Consider the following 22554-nt stretch of genomic DNA (forward strand, 5'->3'; position numbering starts at 1 on the left):
TCCTATGGAATCACTAATTCTGGCAACAAGTAGCACATCATTTAATAGATGATGCCACTAGGAAGTCAGGTTATATGTCTTTGATTCCATTGCCACTGGATGATGGCATCAGTAATACTAATGGCTTGATTAATTATTGTCCTTGTAGTCACACCGAACGGCTGGTAGAGCAGCCAGTTCTATCCATGAAGTTTAGTCCAGCTAAGAACAAAACAATTAAATGCACCTCCCCTGAGATATAAATATATGAATGCAGAACAAATCCCATAACTTAGAAGCCAAGAAGAAAAGAAAGAACAGTGGTGTATCACCATGATCCTAGCTCACCTAATAGGCACATTACTCCCTGATATTCCAAAGAAATAATGCTCATTTTTAATTTTTTCTTTCTAGGATGATATATGGAAATGTTGCCTGAGGCTAGAAAGAAAGTTTGTGAGTGAGGCTGTATGTCAGATAACCACTACCTGTCTCGTTATCTGGATGTCATTCTAGACTTGATATAAAACGGTTGTTCAGTTCTTAGGGGGTACATCATAGTTTGAATCCCACTATGGACTGTAAGCTCAGCCCTAGAATAATGGATAACCATGGACAACACAAGCTGCTTCATACTGTTTTCCTGCTTGTGGGGAAGAGCGGATCCTGGAATTACAGAAGAGAATTGAACATTATCCGTGGAGAACAAATGCTTAGGAATGGCATAGGAGTAGGCAGGGCTGGCTTACAGCCAAGTGTACTGAGTGCTAAGTCAGTGACTTACCCCTCTCTCTCCTAGTTTCCCTTCCACACAGCCTCTTACAAATCAGCTAATTACAGAAGAACATTCATACATGAGTTCTTATTTTATTAACAAGTGTGTGTTGAGCCCTATGAAGATGAGGCATATTGAAAGGGGTTGATTCTACAGACAGAAAGATAACATGTTCAAGTTTATGCCCAAGGAAAAGCACACTTATAGTTCTATAGTTCTATAGTCTAGTTTATAAGAATTCATACAATCTGAGGTCTCTATTTTGCTACTGCAAATGTCTACTTTATGTGTTGGGGTGTGGCAAACTGTTTTAGCAATTGGTCTCTCGTTCTAAATGCAAAGGACCTTCTCAGACCGTGCTAACCTGGTGACACACCCTAATAAGTTGAGGCTGAATGAGATCTTTTGTCACATCTGGTTACTCAAAGACATGACGTCCTCACTCCACAGGCCTTGTGCTGTTGAGAGAGGAGCTGAAGTCACACATAAATAATTTAGGCTCCTCCACTGCATGAAGAGCATCTGTTTAAGGAGCTGTCAAGCTGTCCACCTCTCTAGTGAAATCGTATTTACTTTATTCATCTAAATAATGTGGCTTGTTTGCCTTCTGTGTGAAATTGTCTTGCACTGTTTCTCATTGGTGGGTTTTATGGGACAGCATATGATTTTCTGTGCATCCATATGCCACTCTACCTCTGGGAATGGAATGGCTTCTTGTTCAGTAGTTTTGATTATTATAGCCCTTTATAGTTTATGAGTCATTGGGTTTACTCAAAATGTCCAGCTCCCCGTTCTCATTTTTTTTCTCTATGGCCCAGCCATGCCCGTCCTGAAAAATTTTTAAAAAGGAATAATAAAAATAAATAAATAAAAGTCATGTACTCTATATTTCATTTCCAATGAGTTGCTTCTTGTTTGGGTAATTTTTTATTGTATTAGAGACGAGGTCTCACTCTGTCACCCAGGCTGGAGTACAGTGGTATGATCATAGTTCACAGCAGCCTCCAACTCCTGGGCTCTAGTGATCCTCTCACCTCAGCCTCCCAAGTAGCTAAGACTACAGGCACACACCACCATATCTGACTAGGTTTTTATTTTTTCTAAAGACAAGGCCTGGCAATGTTGCCCAGGCTGGTCTCGAACTCCTGGGCTCAAATGATGCTCCTGTCTCAGCCTCCGAAAGTGCTGGAATTACAGGCCACCATACCTGGCCTTGTTTGGATAATTATAGCAAAAGGAGTCCACCGAAGTAAGTTGTGTTTTTTTAGTTATTTGGCATTCTCACACTTGGATGCTCAGAAACATTGAGTAAATAGCACTGAATGTACCCACAATTATGTCTTGTGCACAGTTTGTAAGTCACTATTAGGTAGGTGAGAGCAGAGCAGTTACTGTGAAGTTGAGGTAGCTGCATTTAAGACTGTGAACAGTGCATCAAGAAGCACACACCACAACGTGTGTAATGCCCCTGCCATGATGTATCACTTCAATCTAATGATGAGAAAGCAGATGATCCCAATTGAGAGACAGTCTGCAAAATAACTGGCCTGTACTCTTCAAAAGTATTAACGTCATAAAAGAAAGACAGATAGACTAAGAAACTCCTCCAAATTAAAAAAAGAAATGACAACCACATGCAACATGTGATCTTGGATTGAACTTTGGGCCAGATTTTTTATTTTTTTGCTATAAAGGATGCTATTAAGACAGTTGGCAACATATCAATGATGTCTGTAAATTAGAAAATGATATCACATTAGAGTTAACTTTCTCATGTTGATACTTATACTGCCTTGTTCTTAGAAAACACACACACACCATCTACAACTTATTCTCAAATGATTCACCAAAGTAATACGTATATGTAGGAAAATAATTTTTTAAATGCAGTAAAATGTTAACAATTGGGGACTCTGGGTGACATGGCTATATGAGTTATTTTCACTATTCTTGCAACTTTTCTATAAGTCTGAAATTATTTCAAAAGTAAAAAATTACTGCTAAAAGAAAAAATGTGTACGTTGATGCAAAACTAACATTGAGGTCTCTCCCTCTATGAAATTGAGCTGGGTTAAACTTTGTCACCAACAATGGGTTTCTGTCCCAGCTCTACCGCTATAGAGCAGTGTGACCATATCCACATAATTCAACTTTTTGAACCTCATTTTTCTCATCTATGTAATCCAGATGTCAACTAGAAATACCTGGACCCTTGAGATGTAGATAAGATCCACTCAAATCCCCATAAAGTACCCTGTAGAAGTCTTCCCAATATTTCTTTAAATTCTGGAAGTGGAGCTAGATTTTCATTTTACTTCTGGATACAGTTTTCTACTTCTACCAAAACTTTCCAGTTAATAAATTATGTCTCCTTCCTACCCAAACAATCATTCTTCACAATGGTTACTCAAGTGTGAAATTCAGCCAACTCCCTTGATTTCCCTTCACCAAAAAACTCTTACCATTCACCCAAGGCATCTGTGACTAGAATGCATTTTCCTGAAGATGTCACAGGTGCCAGGAGGGGATTTATGTTGCAAACACAAAGAACTTTAAAGTAAGCACTTGCTTTGAGGAGTCGTTTCATCCCCTCATCACTGGGCACGGGCAGTGGCCTCTTCCTGCCCAGCCTCACATTTCTTGCCAGATCCTCGCCACCTTCTTTTATCTGCCCCTTGGTTTCTTTAGCATCTCCTCCTCTCATGGGTGTGGGCAGATTCTTCCCAGGCAGAGCAGGTCAGATCTCCTTGCTCTCTAGGCACCCATGACCTCAGGTACCCACCAACCATCACAGAATTATCCCAAATAGAGACAGTTTCCTCCCTAAGAGGAGCTCAGATGATTACATTCTCACCCTCAGAGTCTCTGTAAAGTGAGACATAGTGCTAGATACTCATGGAGGTCATCTCCAGTGGAAATATGCTGAGATTCTATGAAGTGCACCTGCTTTAAAAAAATGGAAATTACTTTTTCAAGCAGACAGATATCAAACACAATTTCCTTTCCTCTAGCCTTGTTGTCTATGTGGAATTTAGTAGGGTATCAATAAAGTTTCACTAACAAATTACACTTTATACTGACCTTGCCAAATGCAGCATTCTTGTGGGTTATTCTAGCTTTTTAAAGGGATATCTTGCTTGTGAAGATACTAGCATGTAATTTTCTAGCTTAGACATCTACTTTTCACCCCTTTTTCTCCTTTATTTAGAAATAACTCTGACCCCAAAGCTGATGTTTGGGAGTAGTTAACTTCTTCTCTTGTTTTCTATGGCTGCTCCAAAGAGCTTGGACCTGACTACAGACCAAAGTAACAGAGAATGCTAGCCTCATCTGTAATTGATAGAATTTTTTTTTGCTAGAATATCTGAGAGTATTTTTACCTCGTGTTCAATCTCATGAGTTTCTTTTCATTCCATATTTCTTATGATGTGCCTTCTGTCTTGTGCTTAGTAGAGTCCTAGACAGCTCAGAGCTAACAAGTGCAATGTGCATCACTCATTGGATCACAAATTGAGTTTGGCCAGCACAATGCTTTCAATCTGTTTGACTTGTGGAGGAGCATGTACCCTCCAGTTTACCACAATCCTCACCACTTTCTATTGTCTTTTACCTGATTCGCTTAGTTAGACAGCCTGCTTGACCCCCAATATATTAAATGTCTTACCAATGCCCAAAGAACTCCATAACCTTAGTCATCCACACTGAATAGCACAACTACTTAATAACTCTTTCTAGAATCTAGAACCTCCTGATCTTTTTAATTTACTCAGCAGGTATCTATGACATGATACTCTGCACCTAGGACATGAGCAAAACCGGTGTTGTCCCCATAGAGCTTGCAATCCAGGCATTCCGAGGACTGTGTTCTGAGAGAGAATTCTTTCCAGCATACCAAGATAATTTTGAAAGATGAATATTTAGTCAACATGTCAGTTCCTCAATTTTCTTTTTCATTTAAGATTCTTCTGCTCCCTACTACTGTATTCGAAACCAGCCTAGTGGATGGCTCTTCCAATAAGCAAGAAGTATTTCCTTACTATAAAGTGTGTACAATCCACTTGGCTGTGGGTTGGAGCGGCTCTATTAGAATTGACTGGGGATATTCAGTTGGAGGTTGACAATGAGAACACGACAAGGCAGATGATCAGAGAAATTACAGTAATTACTCACAATCAGTCTTCGATAGTAAGTCACAAAATGAAAAAGGAGAATGTAAGTCACAAACGTAAAAAGGAGAATGTAAAAGTATGAACCAAGAGAGGTTCCATGTTCCTGGTTTAACAGTGGAATAGTAAATGCAGGATATCCTCCAGAAAATGCCTGAATGAATGGTGCCTCTACTCTGTGCTATGGAAGTTAGTTGGGTCCAACGCATTCCATGGGGGACGTGGTCCAAAGTGGACCTGAAGAGTGTGGTCTGTCCCCTAGTGGTCCTAGGCTGTCAATCGCACTATCCCATCCTTGCCTGGGACAGCAGCTGTTGTTTCACTGATGATAAATAATTCTGCTTGAATAAAAAAAGTGGTTTCTCTTTAGTGATGGAAATAGATACTTAATTTGTGTTTTAGATTAGACATAGTCACTCTTATGTTGTTGATAATTAAGAAATAAAATCACTCTGGAAGTTGTTCTTCTCTTTCCCTTTGCTCTGAAGTTGAAACTCAGGCCTGTCTATTAGGTACCTTTAGAATTATCACTGAGATCATTTTACCTTGCACACAATCCAGGGAAATCAGTAATCATCTCTGGGCAGATATCAGTAATGTGCAAAACCCATTTCCTACTTGACTTGGAAGGAGAAAGAAATGTTAGGAAGAGTGAAAAATGAATGGGAAAAAGTACATGTCAGTTCTTCTCCACATGGTCTCTCACCCTCCAGCAGCCTACCCCAGACCTAAATTCAAATGAGCTTCCCTTTCTCTCCCATCCCTACTCCTGGGCATCATGTTCTGCCTATAAGAGATTGCATGCAATTGAAGGAAATAAATAACGGTCTCTGAGAAAGTCAATAAAATGCAGAGCTTATCCCTGTTGGTAAAATTCAGGTCCCCAAATGAAATGGACAAGCAATTATCAACTGAGCCAGTTTTCAATCCTTGGTGATTGTTTCGTCTGCCAGTTTTTGTTTCTTAAACCTCTTGACAGCAGTCCCTCTTACAAATAAAATTATAAAAATCCTATATAGCAAATGATGTCCAGTGTTCTACCAAACTAGATCCCGACTAAGCCTGACTGAGGACCATGAAAACCAGCACAGTGGACAAACACAAAGAAAGCAGCCAAAGGAAAAGCGAAGAGTCTGATCCGGGAAGCCTTAACTGTTCTGAGGGTTCTGAATCCATTTGAGAATCTGTAATAAGCAGTAGACTCTCCTGAGAACAAGCGAATGCACAGATGCACAAAATTTGGAATGGAGGCCATGCCAAGGTCACAGACCCTCTGGAGCATCTACAGATTCCCTAAGGGAAGAGAACTCTAGTGTTTAAAAGAAGCAGGAAATAGGCTCCATGAGAATTTAACACTTCTTTTTATCTGTTCACAATTGGTTGCCAGTTCCCTGGAGTTCCCTACTGCTGGGAAAATGGAGTGTGTGGGTTCAGAGAGGTGCTATAGCTTGGAGCCATAGTTTTCAGTGGGAAAAGGAAGTAAGAGGAAAAGAAAGAAGACAATGAGAAGTGTTGCTGAGATCCATACATTTTTGTGGCATAATGAGAATTTCTAAAAACTCTGCAAGTCTGACTTAGCAGCATTATTATACTGTCACCCAGCCTGAATCTTCAAGCTGACAATTTGCTGCGAGTTCTTCGTTCACTTCTTTTTCTCCTTCCTTCTGGAACCATGCATATTTTGCCTTAAGAGAACAAAGTGATGATATAAAAAAGGGTGTGTGTGTGTGTGTGTGTGTGTGTGTGTGTGTGTGTGTGTGTGTGTGTGTTGCAATGAAGAAAACATTTCAAAATATACTAAATGCCCGCAGTATGAGAGGCTTCTTACTAGGATACTCAGGTGAATGTTTGGGAATCTACCACTGTGTTCAATATGTCTTTGCTATTTGCAAGATTTGCAGTCTACTTAAGAATCTCAGGAATGCATCGATCAGCCTTACATCCTTGAGGTCTGTGTGGGCAGCAAGTACCTTATACTACTGTAAGTCACATAGCATCTGTCTTTCTCTCCCTGCGGTGGAGCTTATGCTTGCATAAAGCTCTTAAGCAGCTGCTTCTCAGATGCTCAGAAGACAGTGGATCTTGGGTCTGCACTCCAAAAGCAAGAGACAAAAAAGGCCCAGAAAAATAACCAATGCCTACAGGTTAGTCTTTTGTTAGGTTCATGATCAGTCAACCTACCTGTTTATTGCATAAGAGTAAGCTCGTCAGAGGTTCAAATTTTAGCTTTACGAGACCAATTAGCTCCATTTTCTTTCATAGCCAAGAAAGAATCCCAAAGAATCCAGACTCATGGGTCCCAAGATCACAGCAGTGGGGATGTCACCCATCAGCCTGGCTGTCCTTGAGTCCCACTCATCTCCATCAGGAATTCCAGCTCAAAATCTCATGGATTCCTAGTCATGGTTACAAAGGGGCTGGGACGTAGAGTAGGACCACCACACAAGCAGTGTGGATTTACACTCAGGAGAGCTGGGATTTCTGCAGAGAGCTCCCATTCATCTGGTCAGGCCCTGGCACCCCCTGAGCCACAGTGTCTTCTCTGAAAAAATGAGGCAGCTAGACCAAGCCAGGTATGCAACTCAGTAGCCTAAGGTAACACAACCGTGGAAAGGGAGCTTAGTGTGTTACCATAGGAAGTGCAGGGGTAGGTGGGTTCTGATTTGAAACTAGGAAATACATGACCTTTCTGAGGTCATTCAAATTTAAATTTTAAAATATTTTTACATTTTTAACTTGCATCTTGGAAATAATTTAGACTTTAAAAATGTTGCATTAAGCCGGGCGCGGTGGCTCACGCCTGTAATCCCAACACTTTGGGAGGCTGAGGCGGGCGGATCACGAGGTCAGGAGATCGAGACCATCCTGGCTAACATGGTGAAACCCCGTCTGTACTAAAAATACAAAAAAATTAGCCAGGCGTGGTGGTGGGCGCCTGTAGTCCCAGCTACTCGGGAGGCTGAGGCAGGAGAATGGCGTGAACCCGGGAGGCGGAGTTTGCAGTGAGCCGAGATCGTGCCACTGCACTCCAGACTGGGAGAGAGCGAGACTCCGTCTCAAAAAAAAAAAAAAAAAAGTTGCATAAACAGCACACAGGTACACCTATGTTCATGGCAGCATTATTCGCAATAGCCAAAAGGTGGAAGCAAATCAAGTGTCCATCAACAGATGAATGGATAAACCAAATGTGGTACACAGGGTGGAATATTTAACCTTAAAAAGGAAGGAAATTCTGACACATGCCACAACATGATGAACCTTGAAGACATTGTGCTTAAGTAAAATAAGCCAGGCACCAACAGTCAAATACTGTATGATTCCACTTATATAACCTAATTCGAGAAATCAAATTCATAAAGACAGAGTGTAGAAAGGTGGATTCCAGGGCTGGGGAGTGGGGACTGGAGAGTTACTGTGCAGTAGGTACAGAGTTTCAGTTTGAGATGATTAAAAATTTCTGGTAATGGATAATAGTGATAGTTGCACAATGTGAGTGTACTTAATATCACTGAACTATTCACTTAAAAATCATTAAAATTGAAAAGTTGATGTTATATATATTTATCACAATAAAAACATTACTTTTTTTAAAAAAAGCAGAGTTTCCATATACCCTTCTTTATTCAGCTTCCCCAAAATTAACGTCTTAGGTAAACATAGCAAAATTACCAAACATTGCAGGAAATAAACATTGATATAATACTATTAGCTACAGGCCTTATTCAAAATGTTCCAGTTGTCCCACTAGTGTCCTTTTTTCTGATCCACGATTCAATCCAAAATATGATTATATTTAATAGTTATGTCTCCTTAGTTTCCTCTAATTTGGAAAAGTTCTGCAGCTCTTTTTTGTCGTTTATGAACATGATGACTTTAAAGAGTACTGGTCAGTTATGAGTTTGTCTGATGGTTCTACCTGAATAAATACACGTTATGTATTTTTGGTGAGAAAATCACATGAACAATGTGCCCTTCTTAGTGCACCATAGCATGACTCACCACTGGTGAAGTTAACTTAGATCGCTTGGGTAAAGTGGTCTCTGCCAGGTTTCTCCACTATAAAGATACATTTCCCATTGTTTATTATTGTATCTCACCTATTAATTTTAGCACCTATTGGAGATGTTTGCCGGCCACAATTACTATTACTATGACATTTTCTGAATGATGATATTCAATGTCCATCATTCCTTCTACATTTATTAATGGCAATTCCACTGTAAGGAAGAGTTTTCCCTGCACCTCAGTTTACATTTAATTTCTTATTTTAAAAAAACACTAAAACAAGCCAGAATCATGGTAAGATACGTTCCTCTGATACCCACTGGCACTTAACAACTCCAAATTTTCTTTCTAGTGTTAAAAATTCTAAGTTCTAGGCCAGATGCAGTGGTTCACACCTGTAATCCCAGCACTTTAGGAGGTCAAGGCGGGCAGATCACTTGGGGTCAGGAGTTCAAGCTCAGCCTGGCCAAAACAGCAAAACCTGATCTCTACTAAAAATACAAAAATTAGCCAGGTGTGGAAGTAGGTGCCTGTAATCCCAGCTACTCGGGCGGCTGAGGCAGGAGAATTGCTTAAATCCAAGAGGCGAAGGTTGCAGTAAGCCAAGATCGCACCACTGCACTCCTGCCTGGGCAAAAGAGTGAGACTCCAAAAAATTAAAAGTAAAAAAAAAATTATCAGATCCATAATGCTTCCTGCAATAAGAAACAAAAGGTCAAATTCATACTACCTGATAGTGTTCAAAGTAGAAAGTTTTTGGAAAGCAAAATACAGCACACATACATTTTCTTCCTCTCCCCTCACTTTTTTTATTTTATTAAATCTTAATATTATCCAGAGTATATCAGCAGGGTTAAGTAGAGAAAACATTTAAGAATCATTGAGCCTGGAATTATCACACGAAATATTTATGTTAAATTTGCCGTGGGGAATATGGTTTTTAGTGAACAGGAACTAAATCACAAAAAGCTACAATGTTCTAAAAAATTTTTATTCACAGAAAAGACCCCTGGTTAAGTTGGCTATGCCTTGAAGATCATCCAGTATCTGCTGCTCTGAGTCCAGGCCTGTCCCCCTGTGCCAGGGATGTCCCTTGAGAGCCTTTATCTGAGCTGCTCCAAGACGGTGTCATCAGTTGACAGACAGAACCAATATTATTGTAGAGTTTTATGTTAACACAGCCGTGAAAGCTGAAGAAATAAAACTTTTTTTTCAGCTAGCTACTTGTTTCTGTAGTCCATCGCTGAGTAACAAACCAACCCAAAATTTGGTGGTATAAAACAGCAATTTTATTATACTCATGAATGTGGGAATTTGTAATCCAGGCAGGGCACAGTGGAAGTGGCTTGTCTATGGTCTACGATGTGTGGAGGCTCAGTTGGGAACACTCAACAGCTAGAGGATGACTGGTATGGCTGGAGTTGGAATCATCTGAAAGCTTCTTAATGTGTGTATTTAACACCATAAATGGGATGACTTGAAAGCTGCGCTCTTCCAGGATTGTCAAGCAAAGCACTACACATGCTTCTCAATGTTGCCTGGGCTTCCTCATAACATGGCAGCCTGAGAGGAGTTGGACTTCTTAAATTGTAGGTCAGGACTTTAAGAGCAAGTGTGTTCCAGGGAACAAGGCACAAGTCGAATGGCCCCTTATGACTTAGATTCAGAAGTCACATGGCATCACTTCCACCATACTCGTAATTAAAGTGATCATGTTCCCCAGATGCAAGGGCTGGAATCATGGACCTCATTTCTTGATATGGGGAGTGTTTAAAAAAAAAAGCTGTGGCTTTAAACAGCCACACTCTTCAAAATTAAAACACTAGAAAAATATAATTTTTAACAGAAGTGGAAAAGAGTCTCTTAAGCTGAATGCCCTTCCCTTTCTCCAAAAAGTCTAAGAAATATTCCCCAAGTATCCCTCTGATTGAACTAATCTCTCCTTTGGGTTTCCATAGCAGCTTGTGAATAACTCTGCTACAGCACATTCTATTCTAACAATAAAAAGAGTAACTTATGCTTGAGTGCAAGATATTATTCCAAGCACTTTTCATGCATTATCTCACTTAATTCCCATAACAAAAACATTTCATAAGTAAAAAACCTGAGGCCCACGAGGGTTAACTAACTTGCCAAATGTCATAGCGCTGTTACGAGGAAGAGCGAGAATTTAAACCAAGGCAATCTGGCTTCAGAACTCATGTTCTTAAACCACTCCACCACAGAGTACTGTTAATAGGTTGCTGTGTGCAAATCTTCCTTCCCTGTGAATTGTGAGCTCTTTGTAGGCTGAGACCATATCATCATTACCTTCGTCTCTCCAGCACCAAACACAGTGCCTGGCTTATGACAAGGAACATACAAATACACAATAGAAAAATGCACAAAAGAGAAGAAACTAAAATGTCAATAAAGATATGAAAAAATGCTCAAACTTTCAAAACAATTAAAAATATTCAAATAAGATGACATATTTTGCCTATAAATTGGCTGCAGTTAAAATATCATTAATAAATGTCAATCCAGTGTTACTTAGAGAATGGGAAAATGGATATTTTTATTCTTATTTACTTTTCGGTGAATCTTGGAATATACAACCTTATAGGGAAACTTTTCTGAAGTATCTATCAAAATGATAAGTGTTCATAATCTATGACTTAGAGATTGAATTCCTAGGATATATCCTACAGGAAAACTCTCATCTATACAAACAGTGATAATCACAAAGCTGTTCATCATAGCATTTTTAATAGCAAATTGATTAAGATATAGTTCACATGCCATAAAATTTATCCTCTAAAACTTTGCAATTCAGTGATCTTTAGTATAGTTGCAAAGTTGTGCAATCATTACCAGTATCTAATTTTAGAATATTTTTACCACCCTTAAAATAAATCCTGGACCATTAACAATCACTCTTCATTTCTGTCCCCTCTCAGCCCCAGGCAACCACTAATCTAATTTCCAGCTCTATAGATTTGTCTATTCTGGACATTTCATATAAAGAAGTGATACAATATATGACCTTGCTGTCAGGCTTCTTTAACTTAGCATTAAGTTTTCAAGGTTCATCCGTGTTTTTACCATGTGTCATTGCTTAATTCCTTTCCATTTAGAAATAATATTCCATTGTACATATATATCATTTTGTTTACTGTTTTATCAATTGATAGAAATGTGGGTTGTTTCTAGTTTTTGACTATCATGAATAATGTTGCTATGAACATTTGTATACAAGAATTTGTGTAAATGTATGTTTTCATTTCTCTTATATGCACCCGTACATGGAATTGCTGGGTCATATGACAAGTCTATATGTTTAACATTTTAAGTAACTGCCAAAGAGCTTTCCAAATAGGCTGTACCATTTTACTATCCCACCAACAGTGTATGAGGGTTCAAATTCCTCCCTATCCAGGTCAACACTTGCTGGTTTGGGTGCAGTTGGGCAGGGGTTGATTTTACCCATTCTAGTGTGTGTAAAGTGATATCTCATGGTTTTAACTTGCATTCTATGATGTCTAATAATGTTGAACATCTTTCTGTATGTTTATAGGCCATTTTTACTTCTTCTTTGAAGAAATGATTCCTCGAATTTGCACACTTTTAATTGGATTTCTTGAATTTATTGTTGAATTGTAAACATTTTTAAAACATTCCTGTGCGAGATCCTTATCAGAGATATGATTTTCAAAATTTTTCTCCAATCTGTGGGTTGTCTTTTCGTTTCCTTCATTATTTCTTTTGCAGTACAAATATTCTTAATTTTAATGAAGTACAATTTATGTTCTTATACTTTTGGTGTTGTATCTAAGATAACATTGCCTAACCTAAAGCCATGAAGATTTATTTACATGTTCTATTCTAAGGTTGTACAATATTAGCTCTTACATTTGGGACTACTAATCATTTTGAGTTAAATTTTGCATGTGGCATGAGATAGGAATCCAAATTCATTTTTTTCATGTGAATATCTAATTGTCCAAGCACAAAACTGTGCTTGAACAGACTATTCATTCTCATTGAATTGTTCTAGCATCCATGTTGAAAATCAATTGACCATAAGTTGATTATCATAAATTATTTCTGGATTCAGTTTTATTCCATTGAACTACTATATGTCTCTCCTATGCCAGTACCATACTACTTTGATTACTTTAGCTTTGAAGAAGTGTTGAAATTGAAAAATGTGAGTCTTCCAACTTTGTTCTTCTTTATTAAGATTATTTTGGCTATTCTTGGTCTTTTGAGTTTACATTTGAACTTTAGGATAAGCAAAAATGACAGCTGAGATTTTGAAAGTAATTGTATAGAATTTACAGATAAGTTAGGGAGCATTGCCATTTTAAAAAAATCCGTGAACATGAGATGCTTTTCCATTTATTTAGATCTTTGATTTCTTTCGGTGATGTTTTGTACTTTTCAGTGTATACATCTTGCACTTCTTTTGTTAAATTTATTCCTCAGTATTTTACTTATTTGATATTATTTCAAATTGACTTGTATTCTTAACTTTATGCTTGGACTGTTCATTGCTTGTGTATAGAAATATAATCAATTTTGCATGTTAATCTTATATTCTGCAACCTTGCTGACTCTTTTGTCAATTCTAATAATTTTTCTGGATTCATTATAAATTTCTATGTACAAGATATGTCTTCTGCAAATAGAGATAGTTTTTCTTCTTTCTTTCCAATCTTGATGCCTTTATTTCTTTATCTTGCCTGATGGCATTAGCTAAAATCTCCAGTACACTCTTGAATAGAAGTGGCAAGAGCAGATAACTTTGTCTTGTTCTGGTCTTAAGAAAAGCATTCAGTCTTTCACCATTAAGTATGGTGTTAGCTGTGAGTTTTTCATAGATAGATTTATAAAATTGAGAAAGTTCCCTTTCATTCCTAATTTTTTTTTTTTTTTTTTTTTTTTTTTGAGACGGAGTCTCCCTCTGTCGTCCAGGCTGGAGTGCAATGGCGCAATCTCGGCTCACTGCAAGCTCCGCCTCCAGGGTTCATGCCATTCTCCTGCCTCAGCCTCCTGAGTAGCTGGGACTACAGGAGCCTGCCACCACGTCCAGCTAATTTTTTGCATTTTTAGTAGAGATGAGGTTTCACTATGTTAGCCAGGAAGGTCTTGATCTCCTGACCTTGATATCTGCCCGCCTCAGCCTCCCTAAGTGCTGGGATTACAGGCGTGAGCCACCGCACCCAGCCTTCATTCCTAATTTTTTAAAACGTATTTATTATAAAAGAATGTTGTATTTTGTCACATGTTTTTCTGCATTGGGATGTTCATGTGGTTTTTGTTATTTATTCTATTGATATATTTATTATAGTAATTGATTTTCAGATGTTAAAACAACTTTGCATTCCTGGGGTAAATCCTACTTGGTTATGATGAAAATCCTTTTTATATGTGACTGGATTCAGTTTGCTACTATTTTGATGAGCATTTTTTGCCATATTTGTAAGGGATCACAGTCTGTAGTTTTCTTTTCTTGTGGTATCTCTGTCTTTTCTTCATGTCAGGGTGACACAGGCCTCAATGAATTAGTTGGGAAGTGATTCTTCCTCTTCCACTTTTTGGAAGAGTTTCTGAAGGACTGGAATTATTTATTTAAACATTACTAGAACTAATCAGGATTAGTAGAATTCATCAGTATTTATTTTGCAGAAAGTTTTAAAATTACTAATTCAATCTCTTTACTGCTATTGAGGCTCTCTGATAAATTTTTAAATTCTGTTATTGTACTTTTTAGCTCCAGAATTTCTGTTTGGTTCTTTCTTCTTATTATTTGTATCTCTTTATTGATATTCTTTATTTGATGATTCACCATTCTCACACTTTCCTTTAGTTCTTTAGATATGGTTTCTTTGAACATATGTCTGGGTATAGTTATATCTATATATAATATCATGTGAATATTTATAGTTATATAGTTTAGTCTTTGTCTAGTAAGTCCAACATCTGGGCTTCCTCAGAGAGTTTTTATTATTTTTTCCTCTGTGTGTGGAGCATATGTTCTTATTTCTTTTTGTGTCTCACAATTTTTCTTGAAAATTTGACATTTTAAATACTGTAATATGACAGTTTGGAAACCAGAGTTACTTCTCCCCAGGTTGTTTGTTGTTGTTTCTAGGTTTTGTTGTTTTTACTACTTCTATTTGTTTTCCTGCACCCCCACCCCTGTTTTTTTTTTCTTTTTTTTTAATTATACTTTAAGTTCTGGGATACATGTGCAGAACATGGAGGTTTCTTACATAGGTATACACTTGCCATGGTGGTTTGCTGCACCCATCAACCCATCATCTACATTAGGTATTTCTCCTAATGCTATTCCTCCCCTAGCTCCACAACCCCACAGGCCCCAGTGTGTGATGTTCCCCTTTCTGTTTCCATGTGTTCTCATTGTTCAACTCCCACTTATGAGTAAAAACATGCAGTGCTTGGCTTTTTGTTCCTGTGTTAGTTGACTGAGAATGATGGTTTCCTGCTTCATCCATGTCCCTGCAAAGGACATGAACTCATCCTTTTTTATGGCTGCATAGCATTCCATGGTGTATATATGCCACATTTTCTTTATCCAGTCTATCATTGATGGGCATTTGAGTTGGTTCCAAGTCTTTGCTATTGTGGAACTTAAATAAATTTACAAGAAAAAAAAACCATCAAGGAGTGGGCAAAGGATATGAACAGACACTTCTCAAAGGAAGATACTTACACGGCCAAGAAACATACGGAAAAAAACGCACCACCACTGGTCATTAGAGAAGTGAAAATCAAAACCACAATGAGATACCATCTCACGCCAGTGAGAATGGTGATCATTAAAACAGCCAGGAAACAACAGATGCTGGAGAGGATGTGGAGAAATAGGAATGCTTTTACACTGTTGGTGGGAGTGTAAATTAGTTCAACCATTGTGGAAGATGGTGTGGCAATTCCTCAAGGATCTAGAACCAGAAATACCATTTGACCCAGCAATCTCATTACTGGGTATATACCCAAAGGATTATAAATCATTCTACTCTAAAGACACATGCACACATATGTTTATTGCTATTTGTTTATTTAATGTCTTTCTGGACTAATTCTATAAAGTCTGTAATTTCTATAATATGCCGTTGAATCTGCTTGGTTAACTTATTAGTTAGCCAATGACAGGACAGAGGTTTTCTTAAAGACCTTGAATCAATAAGGCTTTGTTTTTGTTTTTACCCTTTGCTGAGGGGCTCTGTTGTGTATATCGGGACATATCCTCAATTCTCAAGCAGGCAGTTTGAAACTCTGCTATGGCCTTCACCTCCTGTTTTTAGAGACATCAAGTCAACTAAAGGTGAGCACTTAGGGCGTTCTTAGATATTTCCTGGTTGTGTGTACAGCTCTGCCCATGTGTATGGCCTTCTAAGTGTCCAGGAATATATTAGAGCTTTGTAAAGCCTTCAATTGACATCTTATTCCCTAGATTCTTTTACAAAGGTTTTTGTCCAGCCTTTTATTTGCCCCAGTTCATATTGCTACTTCAGGAAATTGCAACCTTAAAAATTTGCCACCGATTATTTTTGACAAATTCCCTGGGGAGTAGGGCTTTTCCAACTGAGCAAACCCTGGGACAGATCAAATAACAACAAATCCTATAAATGGAACTTTTCCAGATAGCTTCCAGGCAATTATTTAGGGATGGAGCTTTTTAAATAACTCTAAACCCAGTCTGCACCCTCTACTATGTATTTGGCTACTGGTTTTCACAGCTGCTGTGATTGTGAGGATGTTCATGTTCAAAGATGCTGCAGAGCTATGAAGAAGAGGATGGTCATAGGGCAATCTAAAACAGCACACAGTTTGCCATTATCACTGAGATTCAACTTTTTTATTGAATAAACACTCTTCGGGTTGCTGCAAACCTCTTGTTAATTTCCTGTGTTCTGAATAAGTTGATTTGGCAATTTTTTTCAGAGCTCTATTTGCTTTTCTATAGCAGTAGATTTTTGAAGGTTCTTATTCTATCATACCTGAAGTTTCCCCACCCCAACACACAGCATTATCTTTGAATGTAAAAAAAAATGGAAGCATCTTAATATGCATCAATAATGGAAAGGCTAAATAAGTCATGGTATAGCCCATGTAATGGAATAATATGCAGCCATTCAAAAGAAGGAAGTAGTCTAGGTGATGAAGTAATATGTACCATAAACCCCACGACACGTGTTTACCTTGTAACAAACCTTCACATGTACCCCCAAACCCAAAATAAAAATGTGAAAAAAGGAGGTAGTAAGTGAAAGTCTGTGACAGCATCTGAGTGACAAGAGAAGAACCACTTTGCATAATATGTAGTGTGTGTGTGTGTGTGTGTGTGTGTGTGTGTGTGTGTTTAAGCAAGGAAGAAGATCTAAAACTCACTCATTTGACTATTAAGGAAATAATCATTTGCTCTTACAAGTAGGTAGGCCTAGAGGAAAAAAAACAAAAAGGTAACCTAACTCCAATACTGCCAAAAAAGAAAACATGAAGAATTTTTACTTTGTTATCTGCGTTTTTCGGTTTTCTAAATTTACTCTACATTTTCTTTATATTAAAAATAAAATAATAATAATAAATATTCTTTAAGAAATATTTGAGCCACACTGAAGTTCTATGTGATCTAAAAATCTCAAATTGGCCCCATCTATGTTAGAAAACTTTTCTATCAAATCAACCACATCTGCTTCCCTTTTCTTCCAAACACTGGATGGCAACACACACACCAAAACTTTCAATAGCAAATACTTTGAGTAGTGGAATGCTTTTTGATTTAGGGACTCTTTTGAGAATCTGATGAAATCATGTGTCCTATTTCCAAAAAAAAGTACATATTTACATTATTTGTCTATAATTTGTAAGCATTCAGTTAAATTAATTAATCAGGTTAAGAACTGCAAACAGCATGTCTTCATCAATGTGAAGACATTTGGAGAGAAGGGAGAGATCTGGGAACTTCAAGCCCCTATATTTATACAGAAGAGAAAAAGATGCCCAGAGAGGAAACCACTTGCCCACAATCATACTGATGGTAACAGACCTGAGCCACATCCAGGCCTCCAAACTCCCAGGTCAAGGCTCTTCCCACCAAGTTACCTTGAATCATAGAACAAATGACTGGCCTGTTTAGGTTCTCCAAGACTTTTAAAGGCCCTGTGCCAAAGACAACCTCTCATTACTGTGACTTCTCTGACTGGTTCTGACCTGATTTCAAGGATCCTTGAGATAGGAAGGTAGAGGGAAACCAGACCTGCCATCCAACTGGTATTTACTAAATTTAGATGTTCACACTGTGCTCAGCCTGATAAAAGGCACCAAGGGGTCACAGAAAAAGCCCAAGACACAGATAGACAGTTGAAGATCTGTCACAGACAGCTATGAAGACATGACTACAAAACATCGCAGCATAATTCTGGAGCAACGAGGTGGTACCTGGGGTATGCACACTAGACCAAGGAAGGCAAGGAGAATCTGATGCGGGTGTGAATGTAAAGGTAAGGCTCCATGGAAAAGGAAAGGGAATCAAAGGATGTGCAGAAAGTTAAAAAATGGGGGAAAGAATAGAAGGTATTTGGGGAGCAGGAGGAGAGTGGATACCACATGAACAAAGGCAAGGAGAAGGGAAGGAGGACATTGATAGGGAAATAGAGGACCAGGTCTGACAGGAGGTTTGCCAGTGGTTTCCTTGCATACTTCCCTACCCCATGGAGCCCCTGCAAGCAGCCCCAGCTTTGGTGTCCCTGTCCCTGGGCCAACCCCAGAAGCTAATTATGCCTATGTCTACTTGACTCTCCACAGCTTCCCTTTGCTGAAGGTCTATACCACTTTTATCACAATGGGCTTGCAAAGGCCAAGAGAAGACGCAGCCTACACCACAAGCAGCAGCTGGAGAGAGACCCCAGGGTGAGTTTTCCCCAGAAACCTGCCTCCCAATCTCTGCTGCCATGGCTGACCCCACCGAGGGGGTGTGGAGGGGCTGGCAGGGAATTTTGAAGTAAAGGCACTTAATGTACTATGATAGGGCAAATGAATGCTTTGCAGAGTCATATCAGGGACTCTCTGCTCCTCTGTCTCTGCATAATAAATAATCACAGGCCCCTTTGTATGGCTGGAGGAAGAGGAAATTGGGATACCACCCTTTTACTGGCTATCTTCTCCTGAGTTATTATTGGGTGAGGACTTCGGGTTGCCTGGGAACATGTTTTGGCCTGTGATGGATGGGAAGACAACAAGCAGTTTAATGAGTCATTTTACAGAAGGTTTCTACTGGTGAATCCACATGCTCAGAGGAGGTTGCCATGCCCCATGTTGTGAACGGAAAGAATGAGAGAGCCAGTCAGTGAGCAGCTCACAGCAGGCAGTGGACTTCTCAGTATCCATGCATGACTGTGGCCATGAGACTATCTCAGCCTTTCTTTTTATCCTATATTTTCTAGCACTGATCTAATTTGCCTTCATGTCTCAGCTGTCTACTTGATGTTCGTCACCCCCATTTTTTTAATCTTCAGTCTTTACCTTGCTCTTGGACTCCAGGTCCCATTTTCTACTCCCTGTGATGGCTCAAATTCAACTTTCCCCCAGTCAAACATATCATCTTAGCAACAAAGTGGCTTCTCTCCCACTGTTCCCACTTCTTGCCTTTAATAATAGGATCTTTAGTAATCATATTTTCCACCATCCCCCATACCTACACACTCATCCAGTTGGGTAGATTCTGATTTCTGTTACACGAATCACTAGGAAGGAAAGTATGTAATAACTCAGACAAGTTGTTCTCTGTACATTGAAGGCAGCATAACCTCTTTCTCAGGACTCTCAGGGACCAGCTGATGAAAAGCGTGTCAGATGTTTGAGTTAAGGACTTTCACAGGAGATTTCTTTTGAGCTGATAGAATCTGAAAACTCATTCTTGTGGGGCTTTTCATGTGAACATTTCCCCGGGTTTAATTTGGGCTTCAATTAGGAATTCAGATAAAACAGTCTCTCAGCAGATCGCCAAATGACAGGCCACAGGCAATTTTTTCTTTAACTTCTCAAGAGTTCCCACCTTCCCTAAAGAGGAATTTCTGCTCTAGGAAGCCACTTTAACTTTACTTTTGCAGTAACAATTAAGCTGCCTGTGCTGCCAGCCAAGGCCAAGTATTCTTAAAGGATCTGTCATAGAAGCCGGCACCAAGACCTAAGGGAGAAGCTCTCTACTCTATGTGATAACAACCTTGGCCTTGGCTATACCAATTCATTGCCTGGGGATACCCTTGGGCAGCCATATGGACAGGGATCTTGCCCTGAACCCAAGGTGGGCACCAGTAGACAAAGATCACTCTGGTGCACCGTGACATTGGTCTTCCCCACACTTCAAACCTATGCCATAACCTTGCCATTGATGGCCGGTTGTTTTCCTTTTAGTTATGTATTCTCTTAAAAGTCCCATTGGCTACTCTTCTTCCACGATTAAAGGCGTTGCTCCAAGATTATTCAGAAACATATAAACTGGGGGCAGAATGAAAGAGACATTTAAAAGGCTTGGGCTGGGAAAGAGAACTGAGGCACAGTAGAACTCAAAAGTCCCTGTTTGGTCAGAGAGACTATTTAGCACCACTGGCCTGAGCTTTTCCCATTCTGACACATATGATCTCTGAAATGCTGACTCTTAAAGTGTACAGTGACACTTTTAAAATATAAAATGGGACTAATTGGGTAATAAAAAGAAGAGATCAGTCACTGGTGATTCTAATCATTTGTCTTTCTCTTCAAAATATTATCTGTTATCACCAAAAGGGGTGCCTATTTCCCCTTCATTATCTATTATAAGGATCCAGGTAGCCAATTGCCTCTATCTGGTAATTGTAACCATCTGCCTTGCCCATGAAGACCAACAGAAAATAGCAGAAAAACTAAAGAAGACCAAGTATCCTATATCTTTTCCCTATCTTGTCATCAAGGTTAAATGCTGGGGATGTTGTCAATAATAAACTCATTCTAGGAAAATAAATAAAGCATAAAAATCTCATAATTTTTTTCAAAACGAAAAAAAAAACTGCTAATGATGACTGCCTTTTTCCAAAATATTAGGTTAAGGTCTGAGTCTTTCCTGCATGATGTTCTTGTGGTTGTCTAATTTTGGCATCTGCTGATAGAAAAATAGAGTGGCAACTATTCTGAACCAAAAATCATTGACTATGAACAGTGCAAAGACAGTAAACTAAAGATTCTGCCTTGTGGGTTTATAGCTGTTAAACAAAAGGGTAAATAAGTCTAGTGTAGGAATACCCCAATTTGGGGGTTCTCAAACACATTCAAACAGATTGTAAAAAGAAAAGTAAATGAAAGAAAAAGGGAGAGACCAAGTAGCCAGAAGGAGGTCCAGGCTTTTATGTCTTACATAGATGTGGCAAGTTATGCTTTATAAACACAGAATTTAAGAGTAAGTTATTTTATCATTCCCTGAAATGTACTGTCTCCTAGAACTGCTAACGTTAACTACGGTTGCAGCCCCAGCCCCCAGCTTCCTTCTCCTTCCTGTCCCTGCACCACTTCCCAGCCTGTCTCACTCACTGTCTACAGGCTTGTGGTAAGGAACACAAAGCCCAGGGAGGGTGGTCTGAGCTGCTACTCGCTTTCAGGGCTTCACATACTGAGGTAGCTTTTTGACCAAAGAAACCTCCAAGCTCTGCTAGCAACCCAAGAAATAAAAAAGAAAAAGGTAGAAACCCAAGGTACTTTTTGGCTTTTTTTGACTTCAGACCAGAAATTTCAATGATGTTTGCCTCTCATGTAACAACTAATTTTTATGCTAAAAGGAAAACAGAAAAAAAAAAGACTAGAAAGAGCTAAAGTGCTACTTTCCATGTGTTCATCTTTGTTCATCAATATGCAGACAATAGCTAAGAAAACAGATTCTGATGTAGACTGTGTTAAAGATGTTCTCTTCTCTTTCCAATTCTTCCTGCTAAAAGATTAGCTGACTGCCAAGTATCATCATTTAGATGCTAAAAAGCAAAAGTTGTGTCTTGTTTATTTCAGTAATATCTTTGCACAGTGAGATGTTCAGGAAATGACTGAGCACGTCAAATGAATGAATGATTACCGTTTTTTCTTCAGGGTTTTAATCCATGGGATAGTATTGCCCTTCTCATCTTATATTTTCCTCCGTATCCCAAAATCTGTCTCCATTAAGAAATAAAAGTACTATATAGTCTTCTCCCTAGCACCTCTTTTACATACATTCTTAATAGTGGGTAACAGAAACCAATGACTGTTTCATTACTTCCAAGTTTTATCACAAAGAATCCCATGAAGAACCAGTTCTTAATTTCCAAAACCCAATCTGCCTTCTTCCTAATCATATTCACAGTCGTGGTACAGGCACCAAAGCAGGACAATGTGTCTGGAAGGTTTTGATAATGAAAATAATTTGAAGAGGTAATAAATCAATTCAACACTGAAATGAAATAATGAAACTGAAAATACCTTCTCAACATCAGGGTCAAAAACAAATATTTTATGCCCAAAAGCTCTGTAAGATTTGTTCAACATTAGCTAGAACAACACCAACAAATCTTAAAGCCAAACCTATCTTCAGTCCCTGGTCAACATATCAAAACCTCATAA

At 38.8% G+C, this 22554-nt stretch overlaps 1 protein-coding gene across 1 annotated transcript in view; it reads left to right on the top strand.

Annotated features, from left to right (window-relative positions):
* Positions 1-22554, top strand: part of PCSK2 (proprotein convertase subtilisin/kexin type 2) — a 259004-nt gene that overhangs the window by 14602 nt on the left and 221848 nt on the right. The window contains exon 2 of the mRNA XM_004061834.5: positions 18742-18846. Within this exon, the coding sequence (XP_004061882.1) occupies positions 18742-18846 (105 nt within the window). The remainder of the gene's footprint in view (positions 1-18741; positions 18847-22554) is intronic.

Source organism: Gorilla gorilla, chromosome 21 (assembly GCF_029281585.2).
Source record: "Gorilla gorilla gorilla isolate KB3781 chromosome 21, NHGRI_mGorGor1-v2.1_pri, whole genome shotgun sequence".
In the NCBI taxonomy this organism is placed as follows: domain Eukaryota; kingdom Metazoa; phylum Chordata; class Mammalia; order Primates; family Hominidae; genus Gorilla; species Gorilla gorilla.